This window comes from Acipenser ruthenus, chromosome 12, assembly GCF_902713425.1.
Source record: "Acipenser ruthenus chromosome 12, fAciRut3.2 maternal haplotype, whole genome shotgun sequence".
Taxonomy (NCBI): Eukaryota; Metazoa; Chordata; class Actinopteri; order Acipenseriformes; family Acipenseridae; genus Acipenser; species Acipenser ruthenus.
In genome coordinates, this window is record NC_081200.1 from 4,210,263 (window position 1) to 4,224,825 (window position 14,563).

At 37.6% G+C, this 14,563-nt stretch overlaps 1 protein-coding gene across 12 annotated transcripts in view; it reads right to left on the bottom strand.

Moving 5' to 3' along the window:
* The window catches only part of LOC117416685 (dedicator of cytokinesis protein 10-like), an 88,120-nt gene that overhangs the window by 20,342 nt on the left and 53,215 nt on the right, over positions 1-14,563 (bottom strand). For 7 of the 12 annotated variants that reach the window (XM_059034359.1, XM_059034364.1, XM_059034362.1 and 4 more), the window contains exons 14-37: positions 14,289-14,371; positions 13,584-13,706; positions 13,418-13,500; positions 12,835-13,022; positions 12,532-12,597; positions 12,048-12,140; positions 11,225-11,348; positions 10,563-10,684; positions 10,397-10,483; positions 9,779-9,871; positions 9,459-9,577; positions 8,871-8,940; positions 7,114-7,227; positions 5,972-6,043; positions 5,455-5,601; positions 5,288-5,371; positions 4,569-4,665; positions 4,087-4,122; positions 3,459-3,634; positions 2,114-2,230; positions 1,794-1,911; positions 1,440-1,561; positions 1,081-1,195; positions 242-308 (exon numbers count right to left, since the gene is read on the bottom strand). In XM_059034359.1, coding sequence (XP_058890342.1) covers positions 242-308; positions 1,081-1,195; positions 1,440-1,561; positions 1,794-1,911; positions 2,114-2,230; positions 3,459-3,634; positions 4,087-4,122; positions 4,569-4,665; positions 5,288-5,371; positions 5,455-5,601; positions 5,972-6,043; positions 7,114-7,227; positions 8,871-8,940; positions 9,459-9,577; positions 9,779-9,871; positions 10,397-10,483; positions 10,563-10,684; positions 11,225-11,348; positions 12,048-12,140; positions 12,532-12,597; positions 12,835-13,022; positions 13,418-13,500; positions 13,584-13,706; positions 14,289-14,371 — 2,516 coding nt within the window. The remainder of the gene's footprint in view (positions 1-241; positions 309-1,080; positions 1,196-1,439; positions 1,562-1,793; positions 1,912-2,113; positions 2,231-3,458; positions 3,635-4,086; positions 4,123-4,568; positions 4,666-5,287; positions 5,372-5,454; positions 5,602-5,971; positions 6,044-7,113; positions 7,228-8,870; positions 8,941-9,458; positions 9,578-9,778; positions 9,872-10,396; positions 10,484-10,562; positions 10,685-11,224; positions 11,349-12,047; positions 12,141-12,531; positions 12,598-12,834; positions 13,023-13,417; positions 13,501-13,583; positions 13,707-14,288; positions 14,372-14,563) is intronic. The other 5 variants (XM_059034367.1, XM_059034366.1, XM_059034356.1 and 2 more) reach the window with 2 other exon arrangements.

Consider the following 14,563-nt stretch of genomic DNA (forward strand, 5'->3'; position numbering starts at 1 on the left):
GCATGACCAAGCTTTTGCTTCACTGCTTACTAAAAGGAATTTAAAGACATATAACATCTGAAATAAATAAAAAAATGTTTTAATTTAGGGGCTCCCACATGCACTCCATGTGTTTCGTACTTGTTCTGTAATATTCAAAGTGTTTATTATCTTTTAAAATGTTTGCAATCTTTACACTGGAGCAAACTCTCAGGAAACGTGTCTCAGTGTGTGAGAGATGAAAGCAGGCATAGGTACTTACTCTAAAATGTTGAAGAAGTCTGAAATCTCTTGGTGAACAGCTCTGTGCCAATAAGAGACTATCACATCTGCAAAAACAGGGGAAGTCTTTTAGAACACAGTATATTACAGAAACACAAGACTAGTCAGTTCTTTATAGCTTTGTTAGTATCCCTTAGGTTAATTGTTCTAAAATGAATCCATTCATAGCCTCTACAACAGCATTCCTTTACATATAGTTTCCATGGTTTAAATACCTGTATATAAAGACCAGCAGTCCCTTGAGTGGCTGCTATAAGCTGGTTTTACTGAATTTCAAAACAATTATTATTCTCTATGTTGAAATCTGCAGCGCCCGAAGCCAAAGTCAGTATTCAGGGGCTTACATGTTCAAGTGCAAGAGAACAGGAACACCGTACCCAGATTCATGTATTTAAAACATACAAATTCAATATTAACATATGTAGAAGATTTATTTGATAGTACCACTCTGTATTTGGTATTCAACATGTGGAATCAAAAAATCATAAGAATAGTTTCATGGGCAGAATGAAGGCATATGGTGGACAGCAAGAGAGACAGTGACAAGAGGAGTGATCAAGATAATGAAATGCACAAGCTTAATACAGCTTGTCTGAGGGTTCACTATTTTATATACACCAGTGCAACATGCATGTTGGCTAATCCAGATGTCTGTAAGGACTATGCATTATCCTGTAGTAATGAAAGTATTGTGGATTGCCTGTGAACTTGTGTTTGGATCTCTTCATTCTCAATCCCAATAGCTAAGCAGTGCTCTTTTGCCAAACAGCAATCCCACAGCCCCAAATCAGGAGATGGCAATCCGAAGAGATACTTTACCCTCAGAGATCATCTTCATTATGTGAAGGAAGCACATGAGAAGGCTTCTTGTCTCTGCCTGGTCCAGCTTGTCGAAGCGAAGAGCTGATCCAATCAATGACAATGGCCTGGCAAACTGAAGAAGGGAAACGTATCCATGTTAAACTTGCTTGATTAACACAAAGACACACATACACAGACTCAGACATAGAGATATTCAAAGTTTTAGAATAGATGACACAAATCTGTCCTGTTAGCTGTATTTGTCCAGAGATATCTACTATTGGACCAAGTTAAAAATACACAAGTATTGAAGACCACAGCGGTCCCTTATTGGACTGATCAGATGCAGAGTAGATGAAGAGATGCAGAAGGAGTACCTTCTCACAGGCATCTGTCTTCTCGCTAGTCTTGTCACTGTTGCTGGGGTTCGATTCAATGCTTATCAAGGAGGTCCTCGAGTCTGCATGGTTTGCAGTAGACACTGCCAGCGATGAAAAGGCTGTTAATATGAATTCAGACGTTCATTGTGTTACTTTTTATTGCAGTAAAGAAAAGCACTTTCCAGTTACATTATTTATTGTCTGTTTATTTCATGATTACATGACTATGTACCATTTGTACATATAAATATGAACTAACACCTTTTATGTGCTTATATTAAATGAAGTAAACAACAAGAACGACATACCAGCCAGAAATCAAGTGAAGACATGTTAAAAGTCTATGCCTACCTGTTATTGAGTTTAGCACTTCTTTAGAGAATGAAGTATCCACTGAGTTTGCTTGTCTCAAAGCTGAGGCCACCTGATTCTGCAAACCCCCTGATACACTGAGGTCATCTCTGGAGCCCTGCATTCCAGAAAGAAAATCAGGGTAGGAGGAAAGCGCCATTAATAATATGGCTGCATTTAGTTCTAGTACTTTTTAGAGCATTCAAACCGACAGTATTATTTTTTCTAGATTAACTGCAATAAAGTACAATTATCCTAAGCCAGTTGAACAAGATATACAAAATTATTTAAAAAGGGGGTGACCAGAGATTCAAACTCACTTGATTAGAAGAATTGAAGTTGAATGGGAATATGTCCCTCATGAAAAACCTTGGCATGTTGTCAAGCAGCATGCCATACAGTGGAAGGTATAGGGATGCTATCCTTGCCTGCTTACTCTGCAAAATAAAAAGACATTACTTGTTGTGTCAGGTATGACGAAAGGAAGCCAGTGTAGCAACAGCAAGGAAAATCGACGTGTCCTCGCAGCTGTCAGATGGGAAGCTGCATCCCGCAACTGCTGCAAGAGCCAAGTGTTTAATAAGCGCCCTCGCTGAGTTTAATTACAATACACCCTATTTGTGTCATTCCAGTTTCCCACTGTGTATTGCACTGTTTCCTTTACTGGAGGCACCCTGTTTAATTGTTTCCTGTTGTTTCTCTCTGTAAATAATTATTTAATTGTATCAGCTGGGATCACTGTTTCTGGCATTGGAGAAGAATGTACACAGATGAAGGCACTATCCAAAACATCTGTCTACTTAAAAATACAGTAACACTTTAAAATAAGTGTCTGTAATTCCAATGTAACTAACATATGATTTCCTACTGATTTCAAATGAAATTCCTATTGAATTCAAAAGTCACAAGCATGAGTTCATGACATGTTTTTCATGACTGCATAACATTTCCCTCAATACACATGAAATAATCATGAACAGACGCTTATTTTAAAGTGTTACCCAAAATACTTCAAAATAATGTCAGCTAATTCATAATGAATACCAGCTGCATACCACAGGAATAACACCTGCATATCTGATGCACTTCCTCTAAGTCTGGAAGTAATTTTCCATCTGTTCCATTTTCAATTCAGCCCTGTTAATCCATGTGGATTTAATTGCCCGTATTCATTCCATGTTCCTTTATAACAAACGCTGTTGCTCACTTAAGGCATGCATTCATGCATGAATGAACACTCAATCCCCTGGTGGGATATATGGGTATATATTAGTGCACAATAAACAGTGAAAAGGGGAGTCGTAATGTTTTGAAATCAAGATGAATGAACAGGGCTGAATTCAAAATGTATTACTTCAGAACTCAGATATGCAGGTGTTATTCCTGTGGTATTCATCAGGAATTCATTATGTATCTGCAGCCACTATTTTACAGTGTTACCGTTTTACCTTTTCATGTCAACCTGCTAATTCTCACTTATAGAACTAACACAGGGATGCTCAGATGTATTTTTCTATATACTATGGGTAACACTTAATTTTAGGAGACATGACCAGCACATTAAGGACCACTGTTGTACTTAATCTTGATGTGGTGTAATTCAATTGCTATACAACTATAACTTTAGAAGCTAAAAAAAAAAAACACACACAAACATGCCCATACTTTATCTGCATATCTGTCATCTAATGAATGCTTTGCCATGAGGTTCTTCAGAATGGCCAGAGCCAAGTGTCTGATATCTTGATCCTCTTGCAGCGCAAAGCCAACCTCCCGGAGCAGCAGTCCGGTCAGGAAGTGCTTTCGGCAGTATTCATTGGTCAGGCTGTATTCCGGAACATCTGAGGAACAAGGACAACGATTCAACTAAGCCACGAGAACTGTAATAATTGTAGATTAAGTGAACTGGTGTTGGGGGGCTGAGCCATGTCATGTCAACCGAAACCAATTTGTTTAAATGGAAAAATGAATAACAAAAACTCTATCGACTGCTGTTAACAATTCCCAGACTGTTATATTATTTATTTAGAAGACATTATACACTGTACATACCGTTATGTTATATAGTGTACTGTAAATAATTGGGACAGCTCTTTTAACAGAAAGTTAATACTGTACCTGAGCAGCCAGACCTAAATAAGAAGAGAAAGCTCACTGATTGGAAACCTGAGCGCTTGTTCGTTGTCGATATAGCCGGAGAGCCACTGATTGAGTATTAGCGTTCATTTTAGAACCTGCATCATTCCTCGTCCTGAAATCCAGACTACAAGTACAGATACATTAGGGTGCATACCTTGTGTGCTCTGTGTTTGTGAAGGGGACGCCTGGTCTGTGTTTAAGGAAAAAGAAAGGAGTGAAGTGTTAGTGTTGTAGTTTAGGTGCAAAAATCTCAGTTTTAGAACACAATGTCATTTCATTTAGCAATCTCATGAACAGCATTGTGACTCTGGGCTAGATTCTCAAAGCTATGTACTCCAAATTATCATTAGCATTACTGTTGTTTAATGGGGGAAAAAAAAAACACCATTTACAATTCTAAAACGAATTTGAAACCACTACTCACAAGCCAAAGCATCAAATGTTTGAGCTGCTTACTTCTGATTTGGTAACTTGATTGGGTGTGTTATCATGGTAATGACGTTTTAGAGTAAATATCTTTGAGAATCTAGCCCACTATATCAAAACAGTATGTTGAACACATTGGGGAATACAGTGTAAGGTTAAATAAACTCTCACTATAATACAGGAGACTCTCTTTATGACCTGTCATATTACCTGTGATCTTTGCCGATGGTATAGGCAGGCTGAGAGGTATATGGTGCTCATGGTTACAGACTTCTCGAAGAAACTCAAACTTGTATTCACACAGAGTCTGAAACATAAGGTGAAGTCAGCAAACTGACAGCAAAAGCACATACCATCAGGACTTTACAAAGCTGTGGGATTGTTCAAGCATTAGTTCATAACAAGGAGGGCTGGGTTGGGGAGTTTCCGTCAGTTTTATTTTGGCAATATACAACATACATAATATAATCTATATACTGTAAAATTAGCATTGGTATTGCCAAAACTCTCTGTGATACCTGAACATCCCCTACCGCTTTTCTAAGCTGGGAACAGGAGACATACGACACCTGAAATACAAATCTTTCTGGCAATGTCACAGAGACAGGAGGCAAAGCATCCAGACTAAAATAAAAGCATCCAGACCTAGACCTGCACTTTTTACACTAGCTCTAGTTAATTTGGTGTTAACTTTGGCACAAAACGGATAGCATTTTACAAGTGCAAAGAAATCATTTAACAAGTGCAAATAAAAGAACAGTATAATCTACAATTGTGCTTACATAATATTTGCATAGATTTTTTAAATCTTTTCAGCGCAGTGGGATTTCAATTTAGCCCGCTGTCAAAGAAGATTCTAAATCTAAAATGCGAACAAATTGGGACTAAAAAAAGAAATAAAATAAAAAGTCTTTTCGAATATGTATTACCTTGTTATCTCCTGACGCGATCATATTGACGTAATTACTGATAAGTTTAAATGTGAATCCTCTGTCCATGAATGTGAAACAGCGCTGCGAAATGAAAGACATTATTATTATTTGATAATATAGGTAAAGTCAATGAAGAAGCCAATCCTGTCATCTCACTGCCATACCTTCACAAACATGGCAACAGCAAGGTTTGCATTCCGTGTTTCCTCTTGAAATTCCTTGTTTTTCCAGAATACATGATCCGACACATTCATTATCAGTGTGTCCAGCATGTTGGGGTACGATGCAGGGAACCTCTCAGAACGGGGCAGCTATTAGTAATACAATTATAAATACATATTCCATTATTACACTGTAAAACAAACAAGCACAAACGCAAATAAAAACGCGTACAGATTTTATAGTGAAATATACTTTCAGGCAGAACCCCTTTTTTTTAGGATGGTTACTCGCTTCCAGAGGTAGCTAAAACAAACTTTGTTTTTTACACAGGAATGTCCTGTTGCCAGCTGCATAACAGTTTTCATATTGATCTGCTTGAACTTGAACACCACTGAGATGTAACAGGGAGGGGACCACACTGCCACTGTGACCACAGAGGTGTTGTGAGTGGCATACACAGGGTCTCATTTACTAATTCTTATCCAGTATAGTTCAAGGTTATAAAGCATGTTCTCTTACCGCTAGATCACTTGAATCCACCAGATACTGGGCCGCTGACTTCACAATGAGTTCAAAGAAGAACCACAAGTACTACGAAGCAACATAAAATACGTCAACATACTGTTCATTTTGATGTACTGTAATGGCATGTGACTATTCTGGCCAAAGACCTTATAATGTGTGCTTATACAATATTGAGCGCCAAGTGGTTATTGTTGATGAGCAGGAGGTGGGGAGAGGGGAGGGGGGTCTTAAGTACATATTGTTTTATCATATTGAGCTGCAAGGGTTTTGTACTAAAGTATTTTATTACATAGGTCTCTTCCCACATTGACTTCTGAGGCAAAAAATGCAATTAGAACATTTTAACATTAAAAAGCTAATTGAATAACACTAATGAGTATGGTCAAACTATTGAGAAACTAAGTATTTTTATTTAATGTATTTCAAATAATACCAAGTAAACATGCAACTTATTTAAGGTGGTAAGTTTGTCACAATTGTATCAGTAGGAGAACTGTTTCCAGACAGCTGTGAAACCACGGAGGGCGGGTAAGGTGCAGCTACCCCCTCTGAGTCTGCTCTGTGTATGTGAAGTTGGGCAATGCTAGACAGTGCTAGACAGTGCTGTCATTCCGAATACCAAGCTGCTGTCTGAAGGGACTCCGTTCCGAGCTGGGTGTGCATGTGTTGCTATTCAGGTCAGAGCATAGCTCTGTGACTCAGTCTCTTGGATTTGGGATCAGCGGGTTGAAAAGCTTGTCACAGCCTTTTAAAAAATATGTTACATACACAGATGTTGCAGGGTGCTGAATATACTGTACAGTACAATACAGCACCATCTCCCAACATGTCAGGTGAGATTTGCACGTATATTTCAACCCCCAATCCTACTGATCACTGCTTTGTTTCTGTAGCAAAGGGTTTGTGTTATGCATGCATTGGTATGATTTTCTTTATCTGTCTCTCATGATGTATCCTTGTAGAACCACACATATCATTTGTTTTTAGTTGTATTTACAGCTACAGTCTGAATTGCTATTGTGACTCCAGTTTCATCTGACACAAGCCATGAGATACAAGGTCAATTCTGATCACCACTACACATTGTTATCTGACATCCAGCAAACATAATGTCAAATGCAACATTTTTATTTTACCTTAAGTGTATTTCTAACCGGTACTTGTTCATTGGTTTTTAAGATGGAATTAATCCCCTTTGCAAGCTCTTCATGCATTGTTCTTGAATTGTATGGTTCTGCCTTGAACACAAACTGCAAAAACAAAGAAAAAGATAAACATAAATTAAAATAACAACTCCACCCACACAGGTGACATATGTATATGTAATTGTATTTATATAGTACCTTTCATTTACACAGGGCCACAAAGCGTTTTACAAACACTGTTACTGTCATGACTATTATTACGATTATTACAATTGCTATAGTATGTTTCCCAATATGTATTTTATTGATTCTTCAAACAAACAAACAGCGAAATCAAGAAATACAATCTGCCAATGCAGCAAGTATTGCCTTGATGTGTTTTTTTCTTCTTTTTGCTATTTAAATTATTTATCAAAACACACTGTAGAATCCTCTGATTCCTAGATAAAGAGTCATATTCAGAAACAGTAGTGCGTGCTCGTGCTCACTTTACTCAGCACACTTAAGCAACCACTAACACGCAAGTGTTGTTCCTGAATATAAAGACTTTAAAAGGGCTACACCAGGCAGATTTTGCAAATGTAAAATGTGCACTACACTCTAGAAATGTGAGGCATTTTGTTTTGTTCAAGATAATATTCTTCAGATGGTCTTTATTACAGTACACTCCTCTATCCCGGAGACAGACTGTGCAGCACAGTGACTTGCTCTAGCAGAGGCAAGAGAAGGTGTAGCCCCAGGCAATCCCAAAGCTACAGAGTCAGCAGAGCCAGTCTTTTGACCTGCAGGCAGCTATTGTGCGCCAAGGAATCGCTATGGCAACCACAGTCCCTTGCACCAAGGAAAGGGCCCTCTGCCACTGCTCCAGAGGGTTCAACTGTCTCATTATACTGCTGCTGCTGCTGCTGTGAGAGAACGGAAGCCTGAACTTTTCACTATTAATCAATACAATCTCAACAAGGAGCGCACAGTACTGCTCTCTGTTCATTATCATTCTATTTAAACAATTCACTTTAGCCTTCTAGCCAGGCCTGTCTCCCTTCCTATTGCTTCAGTACAGTACTTATATATTAATAATCCACACTCTGCAAATAATCTCTCTCTCTCTCTCTCTCTCTCTCTCTCTCTCTCTCTCTCTCTCTCTCTCCATATACACTATATTAATCTTAGTAAAATAAATATCTGATAGAATAAGGCTTAATAAAAATATCTTATTACTGTTGGTGCACAGCATGCATGGCCTAAGTCTTCAAGGCTGCTTCTGCACAAACACAATTACAACCCCTCCCCCTCCCCCTCCCCCTCCCCCTCCCCCTCAGTGCTGTGGTTTCTCATTTCCATTAATACTGGCAGATAGAAGCATGTTAACAAGCCACAGCTCCTAACCTTAGCCTTTGATAACACATCACAGACATAAATATAAACACATTAGTGCTAATACACAGCAGTGGACCTGAACAAAGGCATACTCAAATACTGTATCCCAGCACTCTCTACTTAGTACAAATATTTTGAGCATATGTATTAAGTTCATTTATTGACGTTGGCAGCAGCATTGAGAAATGACTGAATGTTGTTTGCATAATAGCTGTGCTTGCTGGTTCTATGCTGAACTGCTCAAAGTGTAATCACTGTGCTATATAAACAATATAAAAAGCTGTTAAATAATGATGTCGTACGCCCTGTGGTTATGAGCAGATATCAAGCAGTACCAGACTGGCTATAGCGAGCTTTGCTTCATACTGCACCTTTTCGTAGGAACGGAGATAGTGGTCAACATGTTCCTCATGGCACTTGGCAACAATGTGGACAAGCACTCTGAAAACAATATTGTTGTGTGTGGTTAGCAACAGGTACAGATGTATTACTTGGATCAACCCTCCTCTACTGGAAATAAGACATACCACATAGAACACACATGTCTTACATCCTCTTAGGGCAGACAGGTTAATGCTCACACTCTGATGTCCTTTGAGGTTAGACATGATTTTAAGAGCTTTTTTGAGGCCATATGGGTGGTTTAAACTTGCTATAAGTTAAACCGGAATGCATTTACTGCACAAGGACTATAAAATCAGATCATTGAAAATGTTTCCCATGTTGAAACTTAATAACATTGGCTTGTGAGATAAACACTAGCAGGAACCCGAAAGGCATTATCAAAATAATGACTGATATAAACTGACAACAGTTTGTGAAAATAGCTGTTCTTATCATCAACTTAATAATTTTATTGGGTTAAGTCAAATCATTTGGATTCCATCTTTTTTTTTCTAATCCTCTTACACAAAGTATGCACCCTGAATATCCAGATCCCTGCAGTTCCCCTTTTTTACCTGGTGGTGGTGGTAATGATCTCATCCTCATCATTTTTTATCAGAACCTTCAACAGCTGATTGAAGAGAACAGGAAGGAACCTTGTGATCACGTGGATCTTCTCTATACTCTGGAGGCCCTGTGTACAATAAAACCCAACGCTGTTTTATTGACTCTATTTCACTTTGACCACCTGACACATTTTCTTTATAAAATAGATATAAAAAAATAATCAGATGACTACTAAATAGTACGTAAGTACAAATGGTTGTGAATTGAACTGAAAAGCAATAATAATCATAAAAGTATAAAGTGCTTAACATTAGCCAAGCCATTTTACCTTTAGAGAGTTGATGAAGTTTGAGGTAGGAGCTTGAGAAAGTTCTGATTCTCTTTTCTGGCACTGCTGGAAGAATCGGTTTAGGTGTGGATCCTGTTGAATGGAAAGAGAAATTAAATGAGCGAGAGAACATTACCTGCTCATCCATAACATATACAAAAATCTGCTCTTTCAATGTCTTGAACTTCATATTAAATGTGCAGTAGAAGAAATACATGTGCTAATGAATGCGCAGATTTTAGTGGTAATGCAAATCTAATGTAACACTTGAAATGTATTTGCTTACGATTGTAAGTCGCCCTGGATAAGGGTGTCTGCTAAGAAATAAATAATAATAATAATAATAATAATAATAATAATAATAATAATAATAATAATGAAAAAAAATCAACTTGGATAGAAAACACATCAATCTACTGTACATCAGGGAGGGAAATAAGATTTCTATTGCATAGCAGTTTCACCCATTCCATGTTTCACTATGAGCTTGATTAGCCACAGTGTATAGGTAACAAGCTCAGGTGTTCCTTATTGCACTCATAATAAAACCAGGAATGGATCAAACTGCTAAGCAATGGGAGTCTTATTTCCATCCTTACAAATAAAGGCATCTCTTACCTGAGTATATATAGTTGACACTACGTGTGTAGACACCTTGAACACTGTCTTTCCATTATCTATCCATTTGATGTCAGTTCCGTTTTGCTGTAAGTTAAAATGCATTCAGTTTAGAAATGTTACCAACATTACAGCACGAAACACCTGCATTCAAATGTACACTTACTTTTCCTGACCCAGGCTCCCTGATGTTGAGGTACCCGGGAGGTAAACTGTTAGCCACTGAGATGCTGTGCTCTTGAGATACAAGCATGCCTTCTTTCAATAGCGGCAGCCAGGCGTACCCCACTAAACACAAGGGAACACAGACTCTTAGGAGCATGCATCCAAAAGGGTCACGCACATGCTTTGGTGCTGTTCGATTTATAACTAAACATATAATTCAATGGGTACAATTCAATACTGCTATATTCATAACATGTAATTAAACTGCAGTTAACTTTCACTCATATTTCCTACATGCACTTAGCACACAATTCTGAGACTGTGAGGATGGAACTTTAACAACATGACTTTAACAGAGTTGGTTCCTTTAACTATGTTGTAAGTACATGTATTAAATAATATAACAAAGCTACAGTGTAGTGAATGTACCTGTATTTTGAAAGATAGACAAGTAGTTTACTAATCACCAAACGCTCCATATTTGCAGTGCATTACAATGAGTTGTAGAGACTGTGCAAGTTACATAATCATTTTGAATTTTATGGCATTACACTAAATCATAACAGCATATTGATGACCAGACCTCAGCATTGGACACAATGGTTTGCAGTGATGTCTTATAATCTACTCAGAAACTATCACATGTAAAGCCCTCGCTTTTACCTGCTGTTTCCAGTGCCTCTTTCTTCTTGGCGTTGGTTTTGGCGTTGATGTCACAGGTCACATGATAGAATGAAAACAGAAGGTGGTGTTTCTCGTAGAGCTGAGCGGGGAGCTCAATCTTCACCTAAACGAAACAGAATAATATTATATTCCATTTCATTGCTGAAGAGAGGGCTTTGTGAGAGCTTAACATACCCTTAAAGCTAGTAAAAAGTAGCATCAGTCCTGTTGTGCATGAAGCGTATTAATGAAATTACAGAGATGATATTTAGTGTCAATTGAGTTCATAATACTGAGCACCAAAAAGGCAAACATTTGCACAAACAGGCAACAACTATGAAGGATGGATAATAAACCACTGAGCACAGTATATGGTTTAATGCTGATGTTTTGTTCATCATTAATTCAATGTATGCTATGAATACTGGTCGTTTAAAAAGACTACTTAATAAATAATGGATGTACATACATTTTTTTTACAGCACTTAATGTCTGTATGTAAGTGCATGCATTTTGAAAATATCTTAATAATACTGTACATACATGCATAATGTTAACCCCTTAAAGCACACAAGGAATTGAGCGGTTGTTCAAATGGTATCTCAAGTATCACAAGGAGGAAACTGACCATTTGAATGCCCAGATCCAACCTGTCAGTAAATTGTAAACCCTGTTTCGTGCACCAGGTTAGCGACCTTTTTATTTGTGGGACACATATGTCCCTTGTACCTTAAAGGGTGAAAGCACGTTGTTTAAATGGTTCTAGGCTCTTACTAAAGAAGCCGACCAAAATAAAAATAAAGACATGTGCAGAGAAACTGACCTCATCATAGAAATCTGGGTTCTGAGAATGATGCAGTACGGTTGTGCAGGCTGTCGCTGTGAACACAGGTCCTCCAGGCTTGCCATAGATACACTGTGAAAAGATAGAGGTGGTACAGGACAACCACATTTTACAAAAGCATACCAGCCCTCCCTTCAGAGATGCTCTAATGTTACAGTATTTAGCATTGCCTTTGAACTGCATTGTACACCCTACTGTTCATAAATTCCTATTGGTCCTAATGGTCTTACACAATGCAATACAGAGCAACGTTATTTCATGATAATGCACAAACTCAGTTACAGTTAGGCCATGTTGATGGGACATTGTACATGTAGTACCCCTCGATAATTCACTGTGTTCATCAGTTTTTCTAAGGCATAAATCGAGATATTGAGGTAGCACTGTATTGTTAGAATAAAAAAGTTATTGCTGTCACTGTTTTATCTACTTTCATCTTTTTAAAAACCTTGATGTTACTAACCTTCAAAGGTTTGGCACCTTCTTCATCTGAACTTCGAAACTCCACATAGACTGCAATGTTTCTTGCCTGCAATTATGTTATAAAAAAGTGTCACATATTAAAGGTAACTTCCCTGATGTTGAAGGATATATTAAAATGTCACTGCAATTCATGATGCAAATTGCAAATTCAATTGAGGGTTACAGATAAGATGTTCATTTTAGTGACTAAAGAACTATAGCTTTAACTGTTAAACACATTCATTCACTATTCTTTCAGAAAATAAACACAATTCGAATTACCAAGGCACCGTGAAAGCAATACCTTTGCAAAAAACTTCTGACTGTCGTATTTCAGATGCTTGGGGTAGATGTAGATTTGGTTCTTGTAGACTCTGAACGGGTGGGAATATTTGGTAGACTCCCGCACGAATTCTTCAATTTCTATTGTAGCTTGATGTTTTTCAGAGTCTTCAAAAGGCTTTACGGGAACATAGGAGGATGTAACGCAGTCTGTAAAAATAGACCACCAAAAGCAATATGTTTACTGAATCTGCAAAAAGGTCAGATTTATTTGATGAATACTACCCTCTGAACTAGCAAGCTGTTTAGATAAATAGACTTGGACATGAAACAAGCATAACAAAATCTATATTGTTTGATATTTTATATTCCCTTTCTATTAAATATGAATGCAACAATATATGTAAGGTACAGAGGAATATTTAGGCAAAAACAGAATGAAGACTAAATAAGCTATTTTATACAAATGATGTACAGTATGTGCTGAATCTCAATAGGCTCATGATCTGGGTTTCGATTTGCTGTATGTGTAATGCAGTATTTAATATTGTATGCAATAAAGCAAGCTAATGCACTGATATAAGAATGAATGCTGGAGCTCATACTTGGGTGCTCCATGGGGACACAGTCCACAGTGATCTCCACACTGCCAGGTATGCTCTGCATTTTGCTGCTCTTCTCCGCCCTACTGACAATAAATGAATATGTTAAACACTCCTGGGATGGATAAACAGAGCAATGACTCCCAGAACAGTGCCTGTGTGTCTTTACCTCCGGTACTCAGATATTAATTTGAGTAAATCCTCCGTGGAAACCTTGCTGCTGTCTTGCTTGAACAAGGGTGAGAAGCGGGACTCTCGATCCACTGTGCCTTGATTGTCTTTGAACACGGGCCTGCAAAGCAATGTGGTGGAAAATACATGTTAAAGAGTACTGTGTGTAGAGTACTATCTGTAGCGGCAATTGTAACAGCTTTTTTTTTATTTGCCTTACTGTTTTATGATATACGCAATCATTCTGATTGGTTCTGGGTTAAATAAAAGATCAAAATTACATTCATATATATATATATATATTGGGAGCATTCGACCGCGGTGCATCCAGATCATCCAGCCTTCTTCCAGTAGTTCACTTACTATAGCTCATTTTAGTAATAACCTCATTACTGTTATGGTACATTAAGTCACTGAAAACACTCTGCTCATCTCTGCACGTGTGAAATCATGCTGCCTTGTGAAATAATGTAGCAGAGTAGGTTGCGAAATCTAGATAATTAAATTACTGTGACCATAACTGCATAAAAAAACATTAATGCTTTAGTCACAAGTAGACTTTCCACAAAGGCCTTTGGTTAATGTGCAACATAATCTTACCGATTATTAAATATGAACAGTACTGTAACACTGAATGCAGGGCTGTGGGTCATAAATAGACTTCACACCCTGGTATTGCATTAACACATATTCTTAGCCATACCTTATTGACCAAGCAAATGGCATGCGGTATTTGCCCAACTTGCTGCAAAACTGCTTGTTGGATTTTAGCGTCTTCTGGACGGTCTGGAAAAACAAAACAAAAAACAAAAGAAACAAGAACATTATTATTATTATTATTATTATTATTATTATTATTATTATTATTATTTTAAATGTTACAAACATAATTTAAATATAGTAAAATCCCTTTTTTATGCTTTCTCAAAATCCATTAAAATGTGCAGTGCCTCAATAGATTTTATATTTAAAATGCTG